The sequence below is a fragment of the Bos indicus x Bos taurus genome, chromosome 6 (assembly GCF_003369695.1).
Source record: "Bos indicus x Bos taurus breed Angus x Brahman F1 hybrid chromosome 6, Bos_hybrid_MaternalHap_v2.0, whole genome shotgun sequence".
NCBI lineage: Eukaryota > Metazoa > Chordata > Mammalia > Artiodactyla > Bovidae > Bos > Bos indicus x Bos taurus.
The window spans coordinates 83769523-83789587 of record NC_040081.1 but is presented as its reverse complement, the minus strand read 5'-3'; the positions used below and the strand labels follow the sequence as shown (position 1 = coordinate 83789587).

The 20065-nt window shown below is 36.4% G+C and overlaps 1 protein-coding gene across 1 annotated transcript in view; it reads left to right on the top strand.

The window, feature by feature from the left end:
- LOC113894337 (transmembrane protease serine 11G-like) overlaps positions 1 to 20065 on the top strand; it is a 42104-nt gene that overhangs the window by 15892 nt on the left and 6147 nt on the right. The window contains exons 2-8 of the mRNA XM_027544639.1: positions 4840 to 4961; positions 5594 to 5712; positions 6994 to 7061; positions 7686 to 7846; positions 15226 to 15264; positions 16193 to 16364; positions 17341 to 17600. Of these exons, the coding sequence (XP_027400440.1) occupies positions 4840 to 4961; positions 5594 to 5712; positions 6994 to 7061; positions 7686 to 7846; positions 15226 to 15264; positions 16193 to 16364; positions 17341 to 17600 (941 nt within the window). The remainder of the gene's footprint in view (positions 1 to 4839; positions 4962 to 5593; positions 5713 to 6993; positions 7062 to 7685; positions 7847 to 15225; positions 15265 to 16192; positions 16365 to 17340; positions 17601 to 20065) is intronic.

Below are 20065 nucleotides of genomic sequence, written 5' to 3'. Positions count from 1 at the left end.
AAAAGACAGCCTTCAGAATGGGAGAAAATAATAGCAAATGAAGCAACCGACAAACAACTAATCTCAAAAATATACAAGCAACTCCTACAGCTCAACTCCAGAAAAATAAACGACCCAATCAAAAAATGGGCCAAAGAACTAAATAGACATTTCTCCAAAGAAGACTTACAGATGGCTAACAAACACATGAAAAGATGCTCAACATCACTCATTATCAGAGAAATGCAAATCAAAACCACTATGAGGTACCATTTCACACCAGTCAGAATGGCTGCGATCCAAAAGTCTACAAATAATAAATGCTGGAGAGGGTGTGGAGAAAAGGGAACTCTCTTACACTGTTGGTGGGAATGCAAACTAGTACAGCCACTATGGAGAACAGTGTGGAGATTCCTTAAAAAACTGGAAATAGAACTGCCTCATGATCCAGCAATCCCACTACTGGGCATACACACTGAGGAAACCAGAAGGGAAAGAGACACGTGTACCCCAATGTTCATCGCAGCACTGTTTATAATAGCCAGGACATGGAAGCAACCTAGATGTCCATCAGCAGATGAATGGATAAGAAAGCAGTGGTACATATACACAATGGAGTATTACTCAGCCATTAAAAAGAATACATTTGAATCAGTTCTAATGAGGTGGATGAAACTGGAGCCTATTATACAGAGTGAAGTAAGCCAGAAGGAAAAACATAAATATAGTATACTAATGCATATATATGGAATTTAGAAAGATGGTAACAATAACCCGGTGTACGAGACAGCAAAAGAGACACTGATGTATAGAACAGTCGTATGGACTCTGTGGGAGAGGGAGAGGGTGGGAAGATTTGGGAGAATGGCATTGAAACATGTAAAATATCATATAAGAAACAAGTTGCCAGTCCAGGTTCGATGCACGATACTGGATGCTTGGGGCTAGTGCACTGGGACGACCCAGAGGGATGGTATGGGGAGGGAGGAGGGAGGAGGGTTCAGGATGGGGAACGTGGGTATACCTGTGGCGGATTCATTTTGATATTTGGCAAAACTAATACAATTATGTAAAGTTTAAAAATAAAATAAAATTAGAAAAAAAATAAAAATAAAAGGCTGACACTTTTTAAAAATACTTTGACTCTTTGTGAAAGGCTTTCTAAAGCCTGCTGAAAGGACAACTTTTGTCACTGCTCATCTTCACTTTGATGTGAATGCCTCAAAGGTGAGGTCACTTAAATTTTTATTTTGTTTGGATGGCAAAGGCTTTTCTAAGGCTGGATTTTCCTAATTACAGTGAACTTGTTTAGTCATCTTACTGGAACAGTCTGACCAAAATTAAATTCTTTGTATCTGAAGGGTTGGGGGAAGGAGAAACCAAGAAGGGAAGAGGAGAAAGCTGCCCATTAGCAATTTTTAAGTACAAAATGTACAATTGTATCTTGATTCCAAGTAAGTGCTTAATCTGATTTTTTCCCCTGCCATGTTTGAAGTGATTCATCTCTAGCAAAACTCTCTACTAAAAATAGTTTTTCTGTTGCAAGTAGTTTAGGGTCGCTTCTAACTTATAACACAATATTTTCTTTAGTAAACAAATATCTACCAAGAACCTATGAGATATAATCTCTACCAATATCAAACAACCACTGAAATTAGTCATTGAAATTAGTCAATGTTTAAGATAAAATTGGGTTAGAACTAAAATAAATCAGGAATAAAGCATTGTTTTATTTAAAACAAAAACATATATTGGTAAATATTTGAGGGCATGTCAGCATGGTTTCCTGGTAGCTCAGACAGTAAAGAATCTGCTTGCAATGAGGGAAACCCAGGTTTGATCCCTAGGTTGGGAAGATTCCCTGGAGAAGAGAATGGCAACCCATTCAAGTGTTCTTGCCTGGAGCATTCCATGAACAGAGGAGCCTGGTGGGCTACAGTCCACAGGGTCACAAAGAATCGGATGCAACTGATTCTTTCACTTTCTGCATGGTTAAGGAAACAAACAATTTTTAACTTACGATCCTTACATAAAATGGTAAGTAAGTCACAGTGATTTTCTGGAGTCAAAGAGTTCAACAAGAAACCCCATCATTTTGATGATGAGAATTTTGTTGCAAAACAATCTCCCTCTTCATGAATGGTTTTCTATATCTGATACAGAGGGGGAAAGAATGAGAAGTGGATCTAGCATTTTCAAGTTTTAAAAAAGTATTATTATTTTTCAGCCATTATTTCCTCCAAGGAGAAATTGTGAGTTCTCTGAAACTCCATTAGAAATGCTCTGCAAATCTGGTACAATGTGTTACACTATGCTCCTCCTTTAAAATACTATAAGTTCCTGGAGGGGAACATTGAAGATTCTTTTCTATGTTCCCCTGCATTTCATACATATGTAAATAAGTGCTAGTCACTCAGTCATGTCTGACTCTTTGCAACCCCATGGACTATAGACCTCCAGGCTCCTCTGTCCATGGGATTTCCCAGGCTAGAATACAGGAATGGGTAGCCATTTCCATACATAGTACTGCTCAATAAATATCCACCAAGCTAACTAATTGCTCCCTCTTAATTAACTTCACCTCCATTCTCATTTATGACCTCTTTTATGACTTTCTCAAGTATGTTCTTGAGACATTCTTGTCCTTATCTCATATCACCTTAATTTATACTATTCCCTCTGCCTGTGATACATCCATTCTTGCCAGCCTTCCTTCTCAGCTTTCAAGAAGCAGTTCACAAGACAACTTCTCTAAGGCAAAACCATGTGCCCACTCAGCTTCCATAGCATACCAGGCATAATTCCATCATGACATTTATCACTTCTATTACAGTAGTTACTTAATATGTTTCTAGATCACACATTCTTTTAAGATGGGAACCTATATATTATTCAGTTTTGAGTCTTAAGCAGAAAGTGGCACACAGAAGGAACTCAGCAAATCTCAACTGAGTTCATGATTGCCCATGATCTTCTATTAATAAATGTGATGAATACATTCACCAGCACTTGCCTGGGCCCAAGCAGGATCCCAGCCCTTTTATAGACCCAAATGTTTGCAGATGTAATACTCTTCCCAAAGAGTATTACTCTGGCCTTCAACCAAAGAGTAGAAGGCCAGAGTAACTTTAACTTTAGATCTTTCCAGAAACACAGAAGAACTCAGATTTGGTGCTACCTGAGATACATATAAGAGGTCAGGTTAATGGTTCTGAGTGGGGAAACTGCTTCTATCTTCTTGCCCAGATACAAAGATGCATTGTTGCTATTGTTTTTCAGTCACTAAGTCTTGTCCAACTCTTTACAAACTCATAGACTGCAGCCCACCAGCCTCCTCTGTCCTAAACTATCTCCTGGAGTTTGCACAAATTCATGACCTTGAGTCGGTGATGCTATCTAACCATCTTATCCTCTGCCACCCACTTTTCCTGCCCTCAGTCTTTCCTAGCATCAGGGTCTTTTCCGGTAAGTCAGCTCTTCACATCAGGTGGTCAAAATTTTGGAGCTTCAGCTTCAGCACCAGTTTCCAGTGAATATTCAGGGTTGATTTCCTTTAGGATTGACTGGTTTGATCTCCTTGTAGTCCAAGGGACTCTCAAGAGACTTCCAGCACCACAGTTCAAAAGCATCAAGGATCCCTAATCCTTCTAGATCGCTGATGCCAAAAGGCACATCTCAGTTAATATCTTTAATTTTTTAGCTGGAGCCTATTTTCCACCATCTACCAACTCCAGGGAAGAAAATTCCTTATTCTTTTTTTCCATGTGTAATTTTTAACAGAACAAGAACTGGTACCTTTAACTTTGTAAAGGATATTCCTGTTCAGTTCTCCCATAGATTAGATCCTCCCAGACCATGCATGTTCATCACAACCCTGTCGTTGTTCAGTTAGTCCTTAGACTCTGGGCCCTGACATTAGGATGGAGACAGGCTTTGCCACATTTTCCCCCTTCCACAAAATTTTCCCAAATATCAGTCATTTGCATTCCACTTTCATTCTTTCCATTATATTTTCAATATATTTCAATATATTACTGTCTTAGTATTTTTCTTTAAATCTATTATTTATTCAAAAAAATCTCTCCTTATCCTGTGCAACATCACCTATAAAAGTCACAAGTTTAAAATCTCATCATCTTATGAAATAGATGTTTATTATATAACACCAGTGGTTCTCACACCACATAATTCCTTGGTCCAAAATGCCAAGCTATCACTATTTATTGGTTTATCATATTAATGATATCATTTTGGTTCACATATTATTTTTTTCCTTATAGTTCCATTCTGTTTTCTTTTCTTCAACCTGTCCTATTTCAGATGCTCTTCGTATGCATTATAGATTACTTGTCTTATAAATAGGGATTATGAGTTTAAGAAGTGTGAAAGAGTCCCAGAATCCATGTCCTAGTGCCAATTCCTCCAATATCCAATTTGAGGATTTAGTGGTCTCTCTGAGTCTGACTATTTATGCTAGAACGAGAGGAGTGTCCCAGAAGCCCTCACTCTTTGAGGCTCATATGATTTGAGGCACATAAACCAAATATAAAGTATTAGTTCATTTATAAAAACAAAAATATTTCAGAACATCTAGTATCATGAACCAGAAACAAAAGAAATAGTAGTCAACTATAGTACAATTCTGAATTTTTTAAATAGAAATGTAAAGTCAAATGCCAGTGAGACCTTTAATGGTACTTTTTCTAATTTTTTATAGAAAAAATATATTCAAATGTTAGTAAGTGCAGTAAGGGCTAACTATGAATTCCAGAAAAAAAAATTCTATACCAAAGCTATGTGAAATTGAGATTCTAGTGTTTAAGTTCTATTTGTTTGTAACATACCACTCTTTCTCAAAAGGCCATCAATTCTTGGTAGAAGAACACATTCATTGAAACCATGGATGATTGCCCTTATTATTACAGCTGTTGTGTTGGTTCTAGCAGTAATCATCGGTCTCCCTGTTTATTTTTTGGTATTTGGTAAGAATCTGATTGCATTATTTTGAAAATTTAAAGATCTAGACAATTGGTTTTAAAATCTTAATATTTTAGAAACCCTTTTCTAATATTTTCAAATGTAATTTTCATTGCAATAATAGTTTATATAGATGTATATATACTTTGTATAATTAGATATTTATTTGCATAAATTTATCTACATTTGGGAAATATAAACATTTATGTGTAAAAATTACTTCTAGCATTTAAAATTTTGCTTGGTTCATATAATATTTTCTCTCAAACAGTGCAGTAGAGTCATAACATATGTTATTGTATGGTTTAATAATATTTAATGTACTGAGAGCAAAATATTATTTTAGTAGCAATTCTAACTTTGAGGTCAGCTTTTTTAATATAATACAGTCTACTATTATTATTTAATTAACAACTTAAATTTATAAGTTACCACTAACAGGTGGTAATTGTGTCAGGATACAACTGACAACCATGTGACTATGAGAAGGTATGATCTTAATAAAGAGTTAAAGGAAGTGTTAGCTACAGCTGTTGTGTTTAATTCCCAACAACTTGTCAGTTACAGGAGTTTTCTGCATATCATTCCTTCTGATAGTTACAGAACTCAAACGATCCATTTCTGTTTTCCTTTCCAGATCAGAAGGTTCATTATTACCAAACTTCCTTCCAGATCCCTAGTATTGAATATAATCTTGATTTTTCAGTGGAACATTCAAAAAATAGGACAGACCTGAAACAAAAAATCAGTAGTGAGGTAAGTCTGAGCTTTTCTGCTATCATTCCTACCTTGATAATATTATTATGAGGGAGTTTAAATTATAATAAGAGGCAATTTGAGAACATACCAAATTGCAGTTATGTTAGGGTTGCCAGAAAAACAAAGAATGCCCAGTTAGATTTTAATTTCAGATTCTCCTGAGTATATATTTCATGCTTATACTAAAAAAATAATTGTTTATCTGAAATTAAAGCTTAACTACATTTTTATTTGCTAATCCTGGCAATTCTAACTGTCTCAGGAAGATTGGAACAATACATTGGAGAAAGGATAATTGTACCATATGCTGAACAACATAAGCCCAAGAGATAAATGGGTAGCTCAAATACACACACACAAAAATATATCAGATTTATCTGGAGACATAACTTAGGTACAAACATTACCACATACTATATAGTAAGCTCTTACTGTGTGCATGACCTGATACATTTCCCATTAGGCAACTTATACTGAACATTTTAGTCCTGAAAATATACCACAGAAACACACACACTAGCTCTTTCACTGAAGACTTCAGTTTATACACAGATTCTACAGAATATAGCACTGACCAAAAACGGCAGATCTTTGCCAGGTTTAGAAATACTTCTTTCGATCTTTCCCAACCAAAAGCAGAAGCTGATGAGATGAGTCGAAGGATGCAACTGAGCGGGATTGGTGTGCCTTTCCAAAAATACATCCTAAGCAAATACTTAGGCGGAAAGAAAAATTGGTGCAGAATATATACTATTTTGTTATATGATTCTAGGTAAAGATTTGATGCTTTTTTCTTGATAAGTAAATTAATTTTTAAAAAGTATTCCCCAAAATATACATTTTCCTCCTCTTCCCCATTTACCACAGTTTCAAAACACAGCCTATAAATTTTTACCAAAGCCTAAAAAGTTTATTTTTAATCACACTCATGGGGATGATAATTATGTTTGAATGATAGTGGTTGTTAAGTCCATTCATAGCAAGTTTTCAATGAAATTCAGTCTCTGTACTGGCTGTTGAAATATGTGACTTCATACGACACTTTATCATTCATCTTTGACCAGGTGATAATTTATTCAAATACCAACATTCAGTTACAGAGATGACCTTTATGATGAGATTATGCCCAAATGAGCTTTCTGGGCATAGCTGTAAACAAACTTAGAAGTAAATGCTATTTGAATCACTGTACATTTTATACAAGCATTTTTGTAATATACTGAAATGTGCAAAATTCATATTTAACAAAGTTCTACACTTTTTTTTTTCTTTTCTCAGATAGATGAGATATTTCAAAGATCCAGTTTAAATCGTCATTACATCAAGTCTCATGTTTTCAATGTTAGGTAATTATAGCTAATTACTTTGATGAAAAGGCAACTTTGTATTATTTAGTTTTTCTTAATTATTTGCTTTCTGGATATGATGTAAAAAATTAAAATATACTGAGAGTAAAAATAATTTAATATTATTACATTTAATTGTTATTTCTCATTTACAGAGTACATTTAGGGAGAGAGTGCTGTAACTTGGGTAGTGATGAAATATATTCTACTGGTTGTCCTTTTAAAGTTTTTTGTATTTCAGTTAAAGATTCTTACAATCATTAAAACCTCCTCTCAATTTTACTTACATTTTAAAAAATAAACAAATATAATGGATTTTTTAAATCAAGAATAAAATACAAGTTTGATTAATTTAACAAGTGCTTTTATTTGTCCAGGAAAAAAAAAAAGATTTTACCATTTTCAGATACTCTCCCCTCCCTAAATATGATCAAGTTTTACAAACCAGGAGTAATTCAGGTATTAACACCTATATGATACATAAAGGGAAAACATCCATGACAACGAAGAGTATAAAATATTTATGTTGTATTTTCTTGAATATATAACTATATTTATGTAATAAGTTATAGTAATTACTATGCTACATCCTCACTCATTTATTCTGATATTTTTGTTTTTCAGGCCAAGTAATAATGGTTTGAAAATAAACGTATTGCTCAAATTTCAGTTTACCTCTAACAATGCAGACACAATAAAAAGAGAAGCTGACAGCATTTTGCATCAGAAGTTGAAATTAAATGAAAGCTTCTTGAAGATAGATACTTCATTGCCCTATCTTAAAGGCAAGAAATACCATTTTTCTTTCTTTGTTACAGTTTATCATTTTAACAGTCTTCTCAGCTACAGAGAAATCTTTATTTAACCATAAAATTAAATCACTTTTATTTGTAAGTCTCTTATTTACTTGATAATAAACAAATCTCCACACAATCAACACTTCCTTTGGTTAGTATGGACACAATTGTAAAACAAGGATAACATGATAATCCAAATAGAGTAGTATGTCTTACTCTTTAAAAAATATTTTAGTGGAATTTTTTCGACTAATTAACCATTGTTGTTTTTGTTCAGTTGCTAAGTCTTGTCCAACTCTCTGTGACCCCAGGAACTGCAGCATGCCAGTCTTCCTTGTCCTTCACTATCTTCCAGAGTTTATTCAAATCCGTATCCATTGAGTCTGTGATGCCATCCAACCATCTAATACTCTGCTGCCCACTTGTCCTCCTGCCCTTAATCCTTCCCAGCATCAAGGTCTTTTCCAATGAGGTGGCTCTTCACATCAGGTGGCCAAAACATTGGAGTTTCAGCTTTAGAACCAGTCCTTCCAGTGAATATTTACAATTGATTTCCTTTAGGATTGACTGGTTTGATCTCCTTACTGTCCAAGGGATCTCAAGAGTCTTCTTCAACACAATTCAAAAGGATCAATTCTTTGGCACTCAGCCTTCTTTATGTTCCAACTCTCACATCTGTATGTGACTACTGGAAAAACAGCTTTGACTATATGGACCTTTGTTGGCAAAGTGATGTCTCTGCTTTTTAATATGCTGTCTAGGTTTGCCATAGCTTTCCATCCAAGGAGCAAGTATCTTTTAATTTAGTGGCTGCAGTCACTATCCACAGTGATTTTGGAGCCCAAGAAAATACAATCAGTCACTGTTTCTACTTTCCCCCATCTATCTGCCATGAAGTGAAGGGACCTGATGCCATGATCTTAGTGTTTTGAATATTGAGTTTTAAACCAGCTTTTTCATGCTCCTCTTTCACCCTCATCAAGAGGCTCTTTAGTTCCTTTTCACTTTCTGCCACTAGAGTTGTATCATCTGCATATCTGAGGTTGTTAATATTTCTCTCAGCAATCTTGATTCCAGCTTGTGAGTCATCCAGCCTGGCATTTCACATACTCTGCATAGAAGTTAAACAATCAGGGTGACAATATATAGCCTTGACATATTCCTTTCCCAATTTTGAACCAGTCTGTTGTTCCATATCTGGTTCTAACTGTTGCTTCTTGTCCTGCATACAGGTTTCTCAGGAGACAGGTAAAATGGTCTGGTATTCTCATCTCTTGAAGAATTTACCAGTTTGTTTTATCCACATAGCCATAGGCTTTAATGTAATCAATGAAGCAGAAATAGTTATGCATGTGATAAAAATCTACTCTCTCCTACTAATATAGTAATACTTAGTGCTTGGGTCTTTTTGATGCAATATTCTCTCCAATCTGAATTCAAAATGTAAGAATGGTCTGCACACAGATATCACAGTATGTGAGGTATAGCATGATTTGGCTCCAGTGAAAAGAAGTCTGATATTTTTTCTTGTACTCCCATAACCTTTTCTAGGCATGTAGGATAGGACTGGCCTAGGGAATAAAAGGAAAAGAAAAATGACACACCCTGAGAGTACCTGTCTCAGGCATAAAGACACCATCTCATTTACAACAGACATATTTCTAGGTGATGAATGTTTGGGGCCTGAGATTAAACAAACCTTATTATAATTTGAAGACTACTCTTCAGTTCAGTTCAGTTCAGTCGCTCAGTCGTGTCTGACTCTTTTCGACCCCATGAATCGCAGCACGCCAGGCCTCCCTGTCCATTACCAACTCCCGGAGTTCACCCAGACTCATGTCCATCGAGTCAGTGATGCCATCCAGCCATCTCATCCTCTGTTGTCCCCTTCTCCTCCTGCCCCCAATCCCTCCCAGCATCAGAGTCTTTTCCAATGAGTCAACTCTTCGCATGAGGTGGCCAAAGTACTGGAGTTTCAGCTTTAGCATCATTCCTTCCAAAGAAATCCCAGGGCTGATCTCCTTCAGAATGGACTGTTTGGATCTCCTTGCAGTCCAAGGGACTCTCAAGAGTCTTCTCCAACACCACAGTTCAAAGGCATCAATTCTTCCGTGCTCAGCCTTCTTCACAGTCCAACTCACATCCATACATGACCACTGGAAAAACCATAGCCTTGACTAGAACGAACCTTTGTTGGCAAAGTAATGTCTCTGCTTTTGAATATGCTATTTAGGTTGGTCATAACCTTCCTTCCAAGGAGTAAGCGTCCTTTAATTTCATGGCTGCAGTCACCATCTGCAGTGATTTTGGAGCCCCAAAAAATAAAGTCTGACACTGTTTCCACCATTTCCCCATCTATTTCCCATGAAGTGATGGGACCAGATGCCACGATCTTCATTTTCTGAATGCTGAGCTTTAAGCCAACTTTTTCACTCTCCTCTTTCACTTTCATCAAGAGGCTTTTTAGTTCCTCTTCACTTTCTGCCATAAGGATGGTGTCATCTGCATATCTGAGGTTATTGATATTTCTCCCAGCAATCTTGATTCCAGCTTGTGCTTCTTCCAGCCCAGCATTTCTCATGATGTACTCTGCATATAAGTTAAATAAGCAGAGTGACAATATACAGCCTTGACGTACTCCTTTTCCTATTCGGAACCAGTCTGTTGTTCCATGTCCAATTCTAACTGTTGCTCCCTGACCTGCATACAAATTTCTCAAGAGGCAGGTCAGGTGGTCTGATATTCCCATCTCTTTCAGAATTTTCCACAGTTTATTGTGATCCACACAGTCAAAGGCTTTGGCATAGTCAATAAAGCAGAAATAGATGTTTTTCTGGAACTCTCTTGCTTTTTCAATGATACAGCGGATGTTGGCAATTTGATCTCTGGTTCCTCTGCCTTTTCTAAAACAAGCTTGAACATCAGGAAGTTCACGGTTCACATATTGCTGAAGCCTGGCTTGGAGAATTTTGAGCATTACTTTACTAGCGTGTGAGATGAGTGCAATTGTGTGGTAGTTTGAGCATTCTTTGGCATTGCCTTTCTTTGGGATTGGAATGAACACTGACCTTTTCCAGTCCTGTGGCCACTGCTGAGTTTTCCAGATTTGCTGGCTGGCATATTGAGTGCAGCACTTTCACAGCATCATCTTTCAGGATTTGAAATAGCTCAACTGGAATTCCATCACCTCCACTAGCTTTGTTCGTAGTGATGCTTTCGAAGGCCCATTTGACTTCACATTCCAGGATGTCTGGCTCTAGGTGAGTGATCACACCATCGTGGTTATCTGGGTCATGACGCTCTTTTTTGTACAGTTCTTCTGTGTATTCTTGTCACCTCTTCTTAATATCTTCTGCTTCTGTTAGGTCCATACCATTTCTGTCCTTTATTGTGCCCATCTTTGCATGAAATGTTTCCTTGGTATCTCTAACTTTCTTGAAGAGATCTCTAGTCTTCCCATTCTGTTGTTTTCCTTTATTTCTTTGCATTGATCGCTGAAGAAGGCTTTCTTGTCTGTTAGCCTTCTAAAAATTAACTTTGAAATGTTCATATTTTACCAGACTAAGGTGTGAAATGAGATTAATAAGCTGACAAGTTACCAATAAGTCTTCTCTTGGTACTTTTTTCCCCAAATTGTTTAGAGGGCTAGAACAGATATATTATAATATGTTGAAGAGGAGAAAAGCATTGTGGATTTGACTAAAGAAGAAAAACAGCTTGAAGATAAAGACATGAAGTCTCTGTAAGTGATGTTCAGCATTCAGTTCTGCTAGTCGTGCAAATAGAACAGGGTAGATTCTGAATTCAGTGCATTGGGTTTAGACAGCAAAACAAGATTTTCTGAAAGAAACATTTTGTTAAAGAGGTGGAGGTATGTACAAAATTTTAATTTCAAAAAATTTAGATTTTGGCCTCCCATTAAGACAACTGTTAGAAACTGAAACTGCCTCATTTCTGTGTCTGTCCCCCCCAGTCTTACCCCCACTCTGTGATGTTAGTGGATTTAAGTTGTATACAGAGTTGCTGGATCAGGGTTGGGGGACTGGTCCATGCAGGCATCTGCTGGTGATCCATCCATCCAAAGATTTTCAGTTGCCTGTCTAAGCAAGTTACTGTTAAGACATTCCTCATTCCCATGGGAAGGTCTCCTAAGATTCATAATTTATCCTGAGACACTTCTGTCCTTATCAGGGTGCTTGAAAATTAATTCATATATTATTTTTAAAAATTTACTTCTCTGCAAAAGAGTGGTAAGTCCTTGAATACAGGAAATGTGTCTTCTGTAGACGTAATCACCTTCAGAAGATTAGCACAGAACTCAGTACAGGACAGGAACAGGGTATTTGCAAAACACTGTGTCTTTAACTCTGTAAACTAACTCAGGGTCTCAAAAAGTAAGCATGAAACAAAAGTAGTGTTTTAACATTAACAGATACCACAGAACACTGAGGAACCTGGAATCCTTCCTTTTCTCACCTAAGAGTTTTACAACTATGCTTTAGAAAGTAAGAGGTTATATATATATAATTTAAAAACCAAAAGTCGCATTTTATAGGGTAAGAGAACTCATTTAAATACATATAATATAAAGACAAATGCATGGAATGCACACTAGGAAGGACTGTAGGTGGTAGTGAAAAGAAACCAAGACTTGAAACCAGAAGACCTATGCCCTAGCAGCAAAAGTTGTAGCCTTCGATAAATTGTCGGACCTCTGTGTCTCGATTCCTGTTTCGCAAAATGAAAATAATAAGTGAAACTTATTCTTTAGGAAAACGTAAACATTTTGAAATGTACAAGAACAAGCAAATTAATGTAAAGTATCATTAAATGGATTTTCTTTGATATCTTTAACAATGTTGATCCTGAGAAGTTGGAGAATTGATTAACTTGTCTTTTAAAAAAAAGAGAGCTTGGAAACTAAACACACAAATGGCTCCAAAACATAAATATTGAAAGAGTTATCTGAGAATATCTTGAGTCCAGCAGAAATCTGTTAAGCTTAGTCTTTTAAAGGTATTTTTTCCAGGATTATGATAAAGCTCAAGGAGAAGCTTTGAGTTTAGCCTTCAACTAAATTTTGTTTTGGGTAATGAATATTTAGTTATAATAGGAAAGGAATGACAACAAATCAAAAAATTATTTAAATATCATGTAATTCAGAAAAAAGAATGCTTTTTAAAAATCAATTTTAATTGGAGGATAATTGCTTTACAATGCTCTGTTTATTTCTGCCATGTAACAACATGAATCAGCCATAAGTATACATATGTTCCCTCTCTCCTGAAGTTCCCTCCCACCCCTCACCCTATCCCATCCCTCTAGGTTGTCACAGAGCACCAGGTTAAGCTCCTTGTGTTACACAACAACTTCCCACAGCTATCTATTTTAATATGATAATGCATATGTTTCCATGCTACTCATTCAATCTGTCCCACCCTCTCCCCTTACTGTGTCTACAAGTCTGTTCTCTATGTCTGAGTCTCTATTCTTGCCCTGCAAATAGGTTCATCAGAATCATTTTTCTAGATTCCATATATATGCGTTAATATATGATATTTGCCTTTCTCTTTCTGACTTACTTCACTCTGTATAACAGGCTCTGTGTTCATCCACATCAGTTCAGCTGATTCAAATTCATTCCTTCATTCCTGGCTGAGTAATCATTGTATATGTGCATTGCAACTTCTTATCCATCCATCTGTTGTTTGTTTGTTTGTTTGTTTTGAAGGAATGTCCATACTGTTCTCCATAGTGGCTATATTCATTTATATTACCACCAACAGTGCAAGAGTTTCCTTTTTCCCACATACTCTACAGCATTAACTGTTTATAGATTTTTTGATGATGGTCATTCTGACTGGTGGGAGATGATACCTCATTGTAGTTTTTATTTCCATTTCTCTAATAATAAGCAATGTTGAGTATCTTTTCATGTGTTTATTGGCCATCTGTATGTCTTCTTTGGAAAAATGTCTTTTTAGGGCTTCAGTCCATTATTTGCTGGGATGTTTAAAAACATCCTTTTTTTATTTGTTAGTTACTTCATGTTTCTCTGTAATATCTTACTATTTTTCCTTATCTCTTTTTTTTTTTTTTTGCTGTACACTCTTCAAACATCAAACTTTTTATATTATTTTCTATAGAAAAAAAGAAAGATAATTCAGACTTTCTACCAGCATGTTTGATAGGCTTTTAAATTATTATTTTGAAATAATTATAGATTTACATGAGGTTGCAAAGAAATTAATAGAGAAATCTCATGCACTTGCACCCTTCCCCCAGCCTTCCTTAATGCAGTACATTAAAACCAAGAAATTCAAATGGATACAATGCACAGAATTTATTCAGATTCCACAATAATATATGAACTAATGTGTGTGTGGATTTGTATGTACAGCTCTAGGCAATTTTATCACATATTGTATAACTACCATCAGCATCAATATATTCAACTGTACAATGTCAAGGATCTCTAGTGTTACTTCTTTAATGCCACACCTATTTCCTCTATCTATACCTAGCCCAACTACCACTAATCCATTTTTCATCTCTGTAATTACATTATTTTATAGATTTCACATAAATAGAATTATATATTTGGTATCCTTTTGAGATTCACAATTTTTGTTCAAAATATTTTGCTTGAGGTTCATCCATCTTATTGTATCAATAGTTTGTTCCTTGTTATTGCTAGGCAGTTTTCATAGCATTCCAGTCCGTTTAACCACTCCTCTGCTGAAGAGCTTTTGGGTAGTTTCAAGTTTTTGGCTTCTACAATGAAGCTGCTATAAACATTCATGTCCAAGTTTTTTCATGAAAATGTCTTAATTCTTTGGGATAAATGTCTAAGAGTACAACTGCAGTTGATAAAAACATTTTTAGTTTTGAAAGGAACTACTAAACTATTTCTAAGAGTGGCTGTACCATTTTGCATTTCCTATTGTATGAGTTACCCAATTTCTCTTCATCTTTGCCAAAATTTGGTGTTATCACTATTTTTCATTTTAGCCTTCCTGATAGGTGTGTAGTGATATCTACCTACACCCTCTTCTGTTTAACTTATAGTTTAATAAATTGATGTGGGATTAATTAATTAGATGTAGTCATCCATTATGGCAAACAATATCCTTCCCCACGCCGATGATTTTATAATTATGAACAGGATTTTCCCAGAGGATACATATAGTCAGAAGAAGAGTTTAATCTGTGTCTAGGCCTCTACTTTTTGTAGAATTTTATTTAAATTAAGAATTTATTGACTCTTCAATTCCTCCAAAATAGAAACATTCATGTCGTGTAGACAGAGTATTTAAATTATAATTGTTCCACTGCTGACCAATTATCTTGGTTTTTTTTTCCCACAGCTATGAATAATGTACAAGCAGAGCACATCCTGAACAGCTGTAAGTTCAACATTATTATTGAGATGTACATAAATCAAATGCTTGCACATGTGCTCAGTCGTGTCCGACTCTTTATGACCCCATGGACTGTAGCACCAGTCTCCTCTGTCCATGGGATTTTCCAGGCAACAATATTGAAGTGGGTTGCCATTTCCTCCTCCAGAGTATCTTCCCGACCCAGGGATCTAACCCACATCTGCTGCATTGGCAGGCAGATTCCTTACCACTGAGCCACCTGGGAAGCCCACATAAATCAAATAATATAACCCAAAACACTTTTGGAATATCACTATTCCCATATAAACTTTTTCCTGGAAGTATATAACATCTTTTAATGGATACATAATTTAACTCTCCCCAAGGGGAAAAATTACTAATAATTGGAAATGTCTATATGGACATACTTGCTCTACTGCAAAGAAAATTTTGCTGATGACTTTTTTTTAACAATCCCTTTTAATTTTATCTTATTTGTTTTTATTTGACACATTTTGTTAAAGCAGAAGATTTTGCTTAGAATTTAATGACATCCACTAACTTTAAATATGTGAACTTTGACATTTATGCTATTGTAGTGTAATGATTTTTTGTAACACTAGAGAAGTATTTTAGAAGAGTAAAAATGGTATTTTTCTGCTATAAGTACTGTACATTTCACACTCAAAATTGTAAAAAGTCACTCGGGTAAATTTCTGCCTATAAAAATGTGATTCAGAAAATATGAAAAAATATTTAAAATGAAATTGCTGTAAGATGTATCAAATACTTTTTTAAGTTAATCCTTTTTTCAGTGTGAATAATTATTATTCTGTCATGCAGTTTTGATTAATTTTTAAGGTAAGGCAAGGTTACATTTCTATCTTAATGTGCCAAGCATACTCACACACATTTATAACTCTGGAAATAACCGTCTAATTCCCTCTGACAGGTTGCGGTTTAGGGAGGGAGTTCCCATCCATGGAAAGAATTGCTTATGGTAATGTTGCAAAGAAAGCTGATTGGCCTTGGCAAGCCAGCCTGCAAGTTGATGGCATCCATTTCTGTGGAGCCACTTTGATTAGTGAAGTGTGGCTTCTGACTGCTGCTCATTGCTTTGATTCGTAAGTCCTCACCTGTACCAAACTCTCCATATATAACAGATCACCAATTTCATCTCCTCACCTTCACATCCTGTAATTATTATCCCCTTTTCATTGGTCATCTTAGACCTTAAAATGGTATACATAATTGTCCAGCAGACTTAGAAGAAGTAATAATTACTGCAGAATAGGAAAAAATTAGAATATTTTCAATTCCATCTGAATATAGATTCTCCAACAACCTCAACTTTAAAAACAAGTTAACATCACCAAAAGTTAAACACATACACACACACCAGTTTTCCTGAAATATACTGTACATTTCTTAAAATAAAACTCAGATAATAGTATCCCAACCCTCAAACTTACATCTAATTTTCCCACATGAATATCTGGTGCTGTGCTTTTATTATTGTATGCTTTTTGGTGACTTAACATACTGAACACTTGGGGATACTAAAGAGGTACAATAAACCTATTGAAATTCATATAAAATGGGAAAATATTCTGGATAAAATGTTTACTGAAAAGGAAGGATGTGAAAACAATATGAAAGTGGCTCCATCTCTCTCTCCTTCCCTCTCTCTTTTCTCTCTCCATAGATATACATACATTTATGTGCACAGATATGAGTACTTATGTGTGTGTACATGTGGGTACATAGGTCTAATTTTTATTTACTCGTATACTCATCAACTAATCTGAATTACTTTTACAACCAAAACGGTGATAATAAAGTTTCCTTTAAAAAAATACAAACTTTCCCTCAAGGAGAGTGATTTTAAGCTATTTTAGAATGGGGAAGGTTTATTAGCAAAATGAAACAAAGCAGTCCCAGGGAGAAGCCACAGATAAAGAAAGTGGGAGGATCCCAAGCAACTACCACTTTAAACAATTTGCCCTTCCCCACCGTTATGTCCATGCTCGTTCAGAGTCCTGGGCAACTTCTGATCAGAAATGATCTAAACCAACCATAATCCTTTTAATCTGTGATCAGGTACAAAAACCCCAAACGCTGGACAGTTAGCTTTGGAACAACTCTAAGCCCCGCACTAATGAGACAAGAGGTGCAGTCGGTTGTCATTCATGAAGACTATGCTTCCCATAAGCATGATGATGACATCGCTCTGGTGAAGCTCTCCGCCCCTGTCATATTTTCGGATGAGGTGCACAGAGTCTGTCTCCCGGATGCTACTTTTGAAGCCTTGCCTGAGAGCAAAGTGTTTGTCACTGGATGGGGAGCTCTAAAAGCAAATGGTGAGTATCTCAGTAAAAACGTACAAATGAAAAAAGAAAACTTATCCTCCATTGGAATGCATGCGTGCATGCTAAATCGCTTCAGTCATGTCCAACTCTTTGTGACCCTCTGAACCATAGCCTGCCAGGCTCCTCTGTCCATGGGATTCTCCAGGCAAGAATACTGGAGTGGGTTCCCATTCCCTCCTCCAGAGGATCTTCTCCCCCATTGGAAGAGATATAAGATACAAAATCAAAATATAGAAAATAGATGAAATCAAGATGTCACATGAAAAATATGGCTGAAACAAGATATAAACCCTTGGTGATGGACAGGGAAGCCTGGCATGCTGCAGTCCATGGGGTCACAAAGAGTCGAACATGACTGAGTAACTAAACTAATGGTAAATTATTAAAACTACTATTAAACAGTGCCTGCGTGTATTATCTTCTTTATGGGGTATTTTGGAATCTATGTAGCTATAGCTTTCCTTTAAAAAAAAAATGGTAACCTACTCCAATATTCTTGCCTGAGAAACCCCATGGACAGAGGAGCCTAGTAGGCTACCCTAGTAGCCTGGGGTGTCAGAAGAGTCAGACACAACTTAGTGACTAAACACAACTTTCCATATAATGTTATTCTTTCTTTTGTTGCCTTTTGTACACAGAGATTGTTATGGTTGATGATTCTTAAAGTATGTAATTTGTGAGCAGTAATAATGACAAGGTTTCTGTACTGTACACAAATACAGTTAAACAGAAATACCTTAGGCAAGCAATTTGAATGGTGTTCTTGAGGCTAAACATTAAAGGAGCCCTTTGTATCCATGTCGGACACAACTGAGTGACTGAACTGAACTTGTATCCATGTGTCTATGAAAGAGTTTTTGAGCCTGAGACTTTATAAATTTGACAGACATAACATTTTTCTACACTTAATAATATACAATAAACTACAAAGAGAGAACTTTAGAGCCTGATTTTAGTTTCCAGGTCCCATGTCTCTTGGTTGGCTTTATTACATATAATTTAATCTGCTTTTGAATTTCTGATTCTTATAGGCTTCCCTGGGGGCTCAGTGTTAAAGAATTTGCCTGCCAATGCAGGAGACACAAGTTCCAACCCTGGGTTGGGAATATCCAATGGAGAAGGAAATGACAACCTAATCCTGTATTCTTGCTAGAAAATCTAATGGACAGAAAAACCTGGTGGGCTCTAGTACATAGGGTCGCAAAAGAATCAGACAAGAGTAAAATACGAGCAGCAATATAGACTCTTATAATGGCATTACAGTCTTGTTTGTGTCCTTGCTCAAGGTATAGCTTTTATCTGAGTCTTTATCAAGTAGCAGTTAGTATTTTCCAGCAATAAGATTTTTAAATTAACATGTATATATATACATACACACATATATATATTTAGACATAATGCTATTTCACACTTACTATCAGTGCAGTTCAGTTCAGGTGCTCAGTCGTGTTTGACTCTTTGCGACTTCATGAATCGCAGCATGCCAGGCCTCCCTCTACATCACCAACTCCCGGAGTTCACCCAAATTCATGTGCATCGAATCGGTGATGCCATCCAGTCATCTCATCCTCTGTCATCCCCTTCTCCTCCTGTGCCCAATCCCTCCAAGCATCAGGGTCTTTTTCAATGAGTCAACTCTTCATATGAGGTGGCCAAAGTATTGGAGATTCAGCCTCAGCATCATTCCTTCCAATGAACACCCAGGACTGGTCTCCTTTAGGATGGACTGGCTGGATCTCCTTGCACCACAAGGGACTCGCAAGAGTCTTCTCCAACACCACAGTTCAAAAGCATCAGTTCTTCGGCACTCAGCTTTCTTCACAGTCCAACTCTCACATCCACACATGACCACTGGAAAAACCATAGCCTTGACTAGATGGACCTTTGTTGGCAAAGTAATATCTCTGCTTTTCAATATGCTATCTAGGTTGGTCATAACTTTCCTTCCCAGGAGTAACCATCTTTTAATTTCATGGCCGCAATCACCATCTGCAGTGATTTTGGAGCCCAAATAAATAAAGTCAGACACTGTTTCCACTGTTTGCCCATCTATTTGCCATGAAGTGATGGGACCAGATGCCATGATCTTCATTTTCTGAATGTTGAGCTTTAAGCCAACTTTTTCACTCTCCTCTTTCACTTTCATCAAGAGGCTTTTTAGTTCCTCTTCACTTTCTGCCATAAGGGTGGTGTCATCTGCATATCTGAGGTTATTGATATTTCTCCCAGCAATCTTGATTCCAGCTTGTGCTTCTTCCAGCCCAGCATTTCTCATGATGTACTCTGCATATAAGATAAATAAGCAGGGTGACAATATACAGCCTTGACGTACTCCTTTTCCTATTTGGAACCAGTCTGTTGTTGCATGTCCAGTTCTAACTGTTGCTTCTGACCTGCATACAAATTTCTCAAGAGGCAGGTCAGGTGGTCTGATATTCCCATCTCTTCAAGAATTG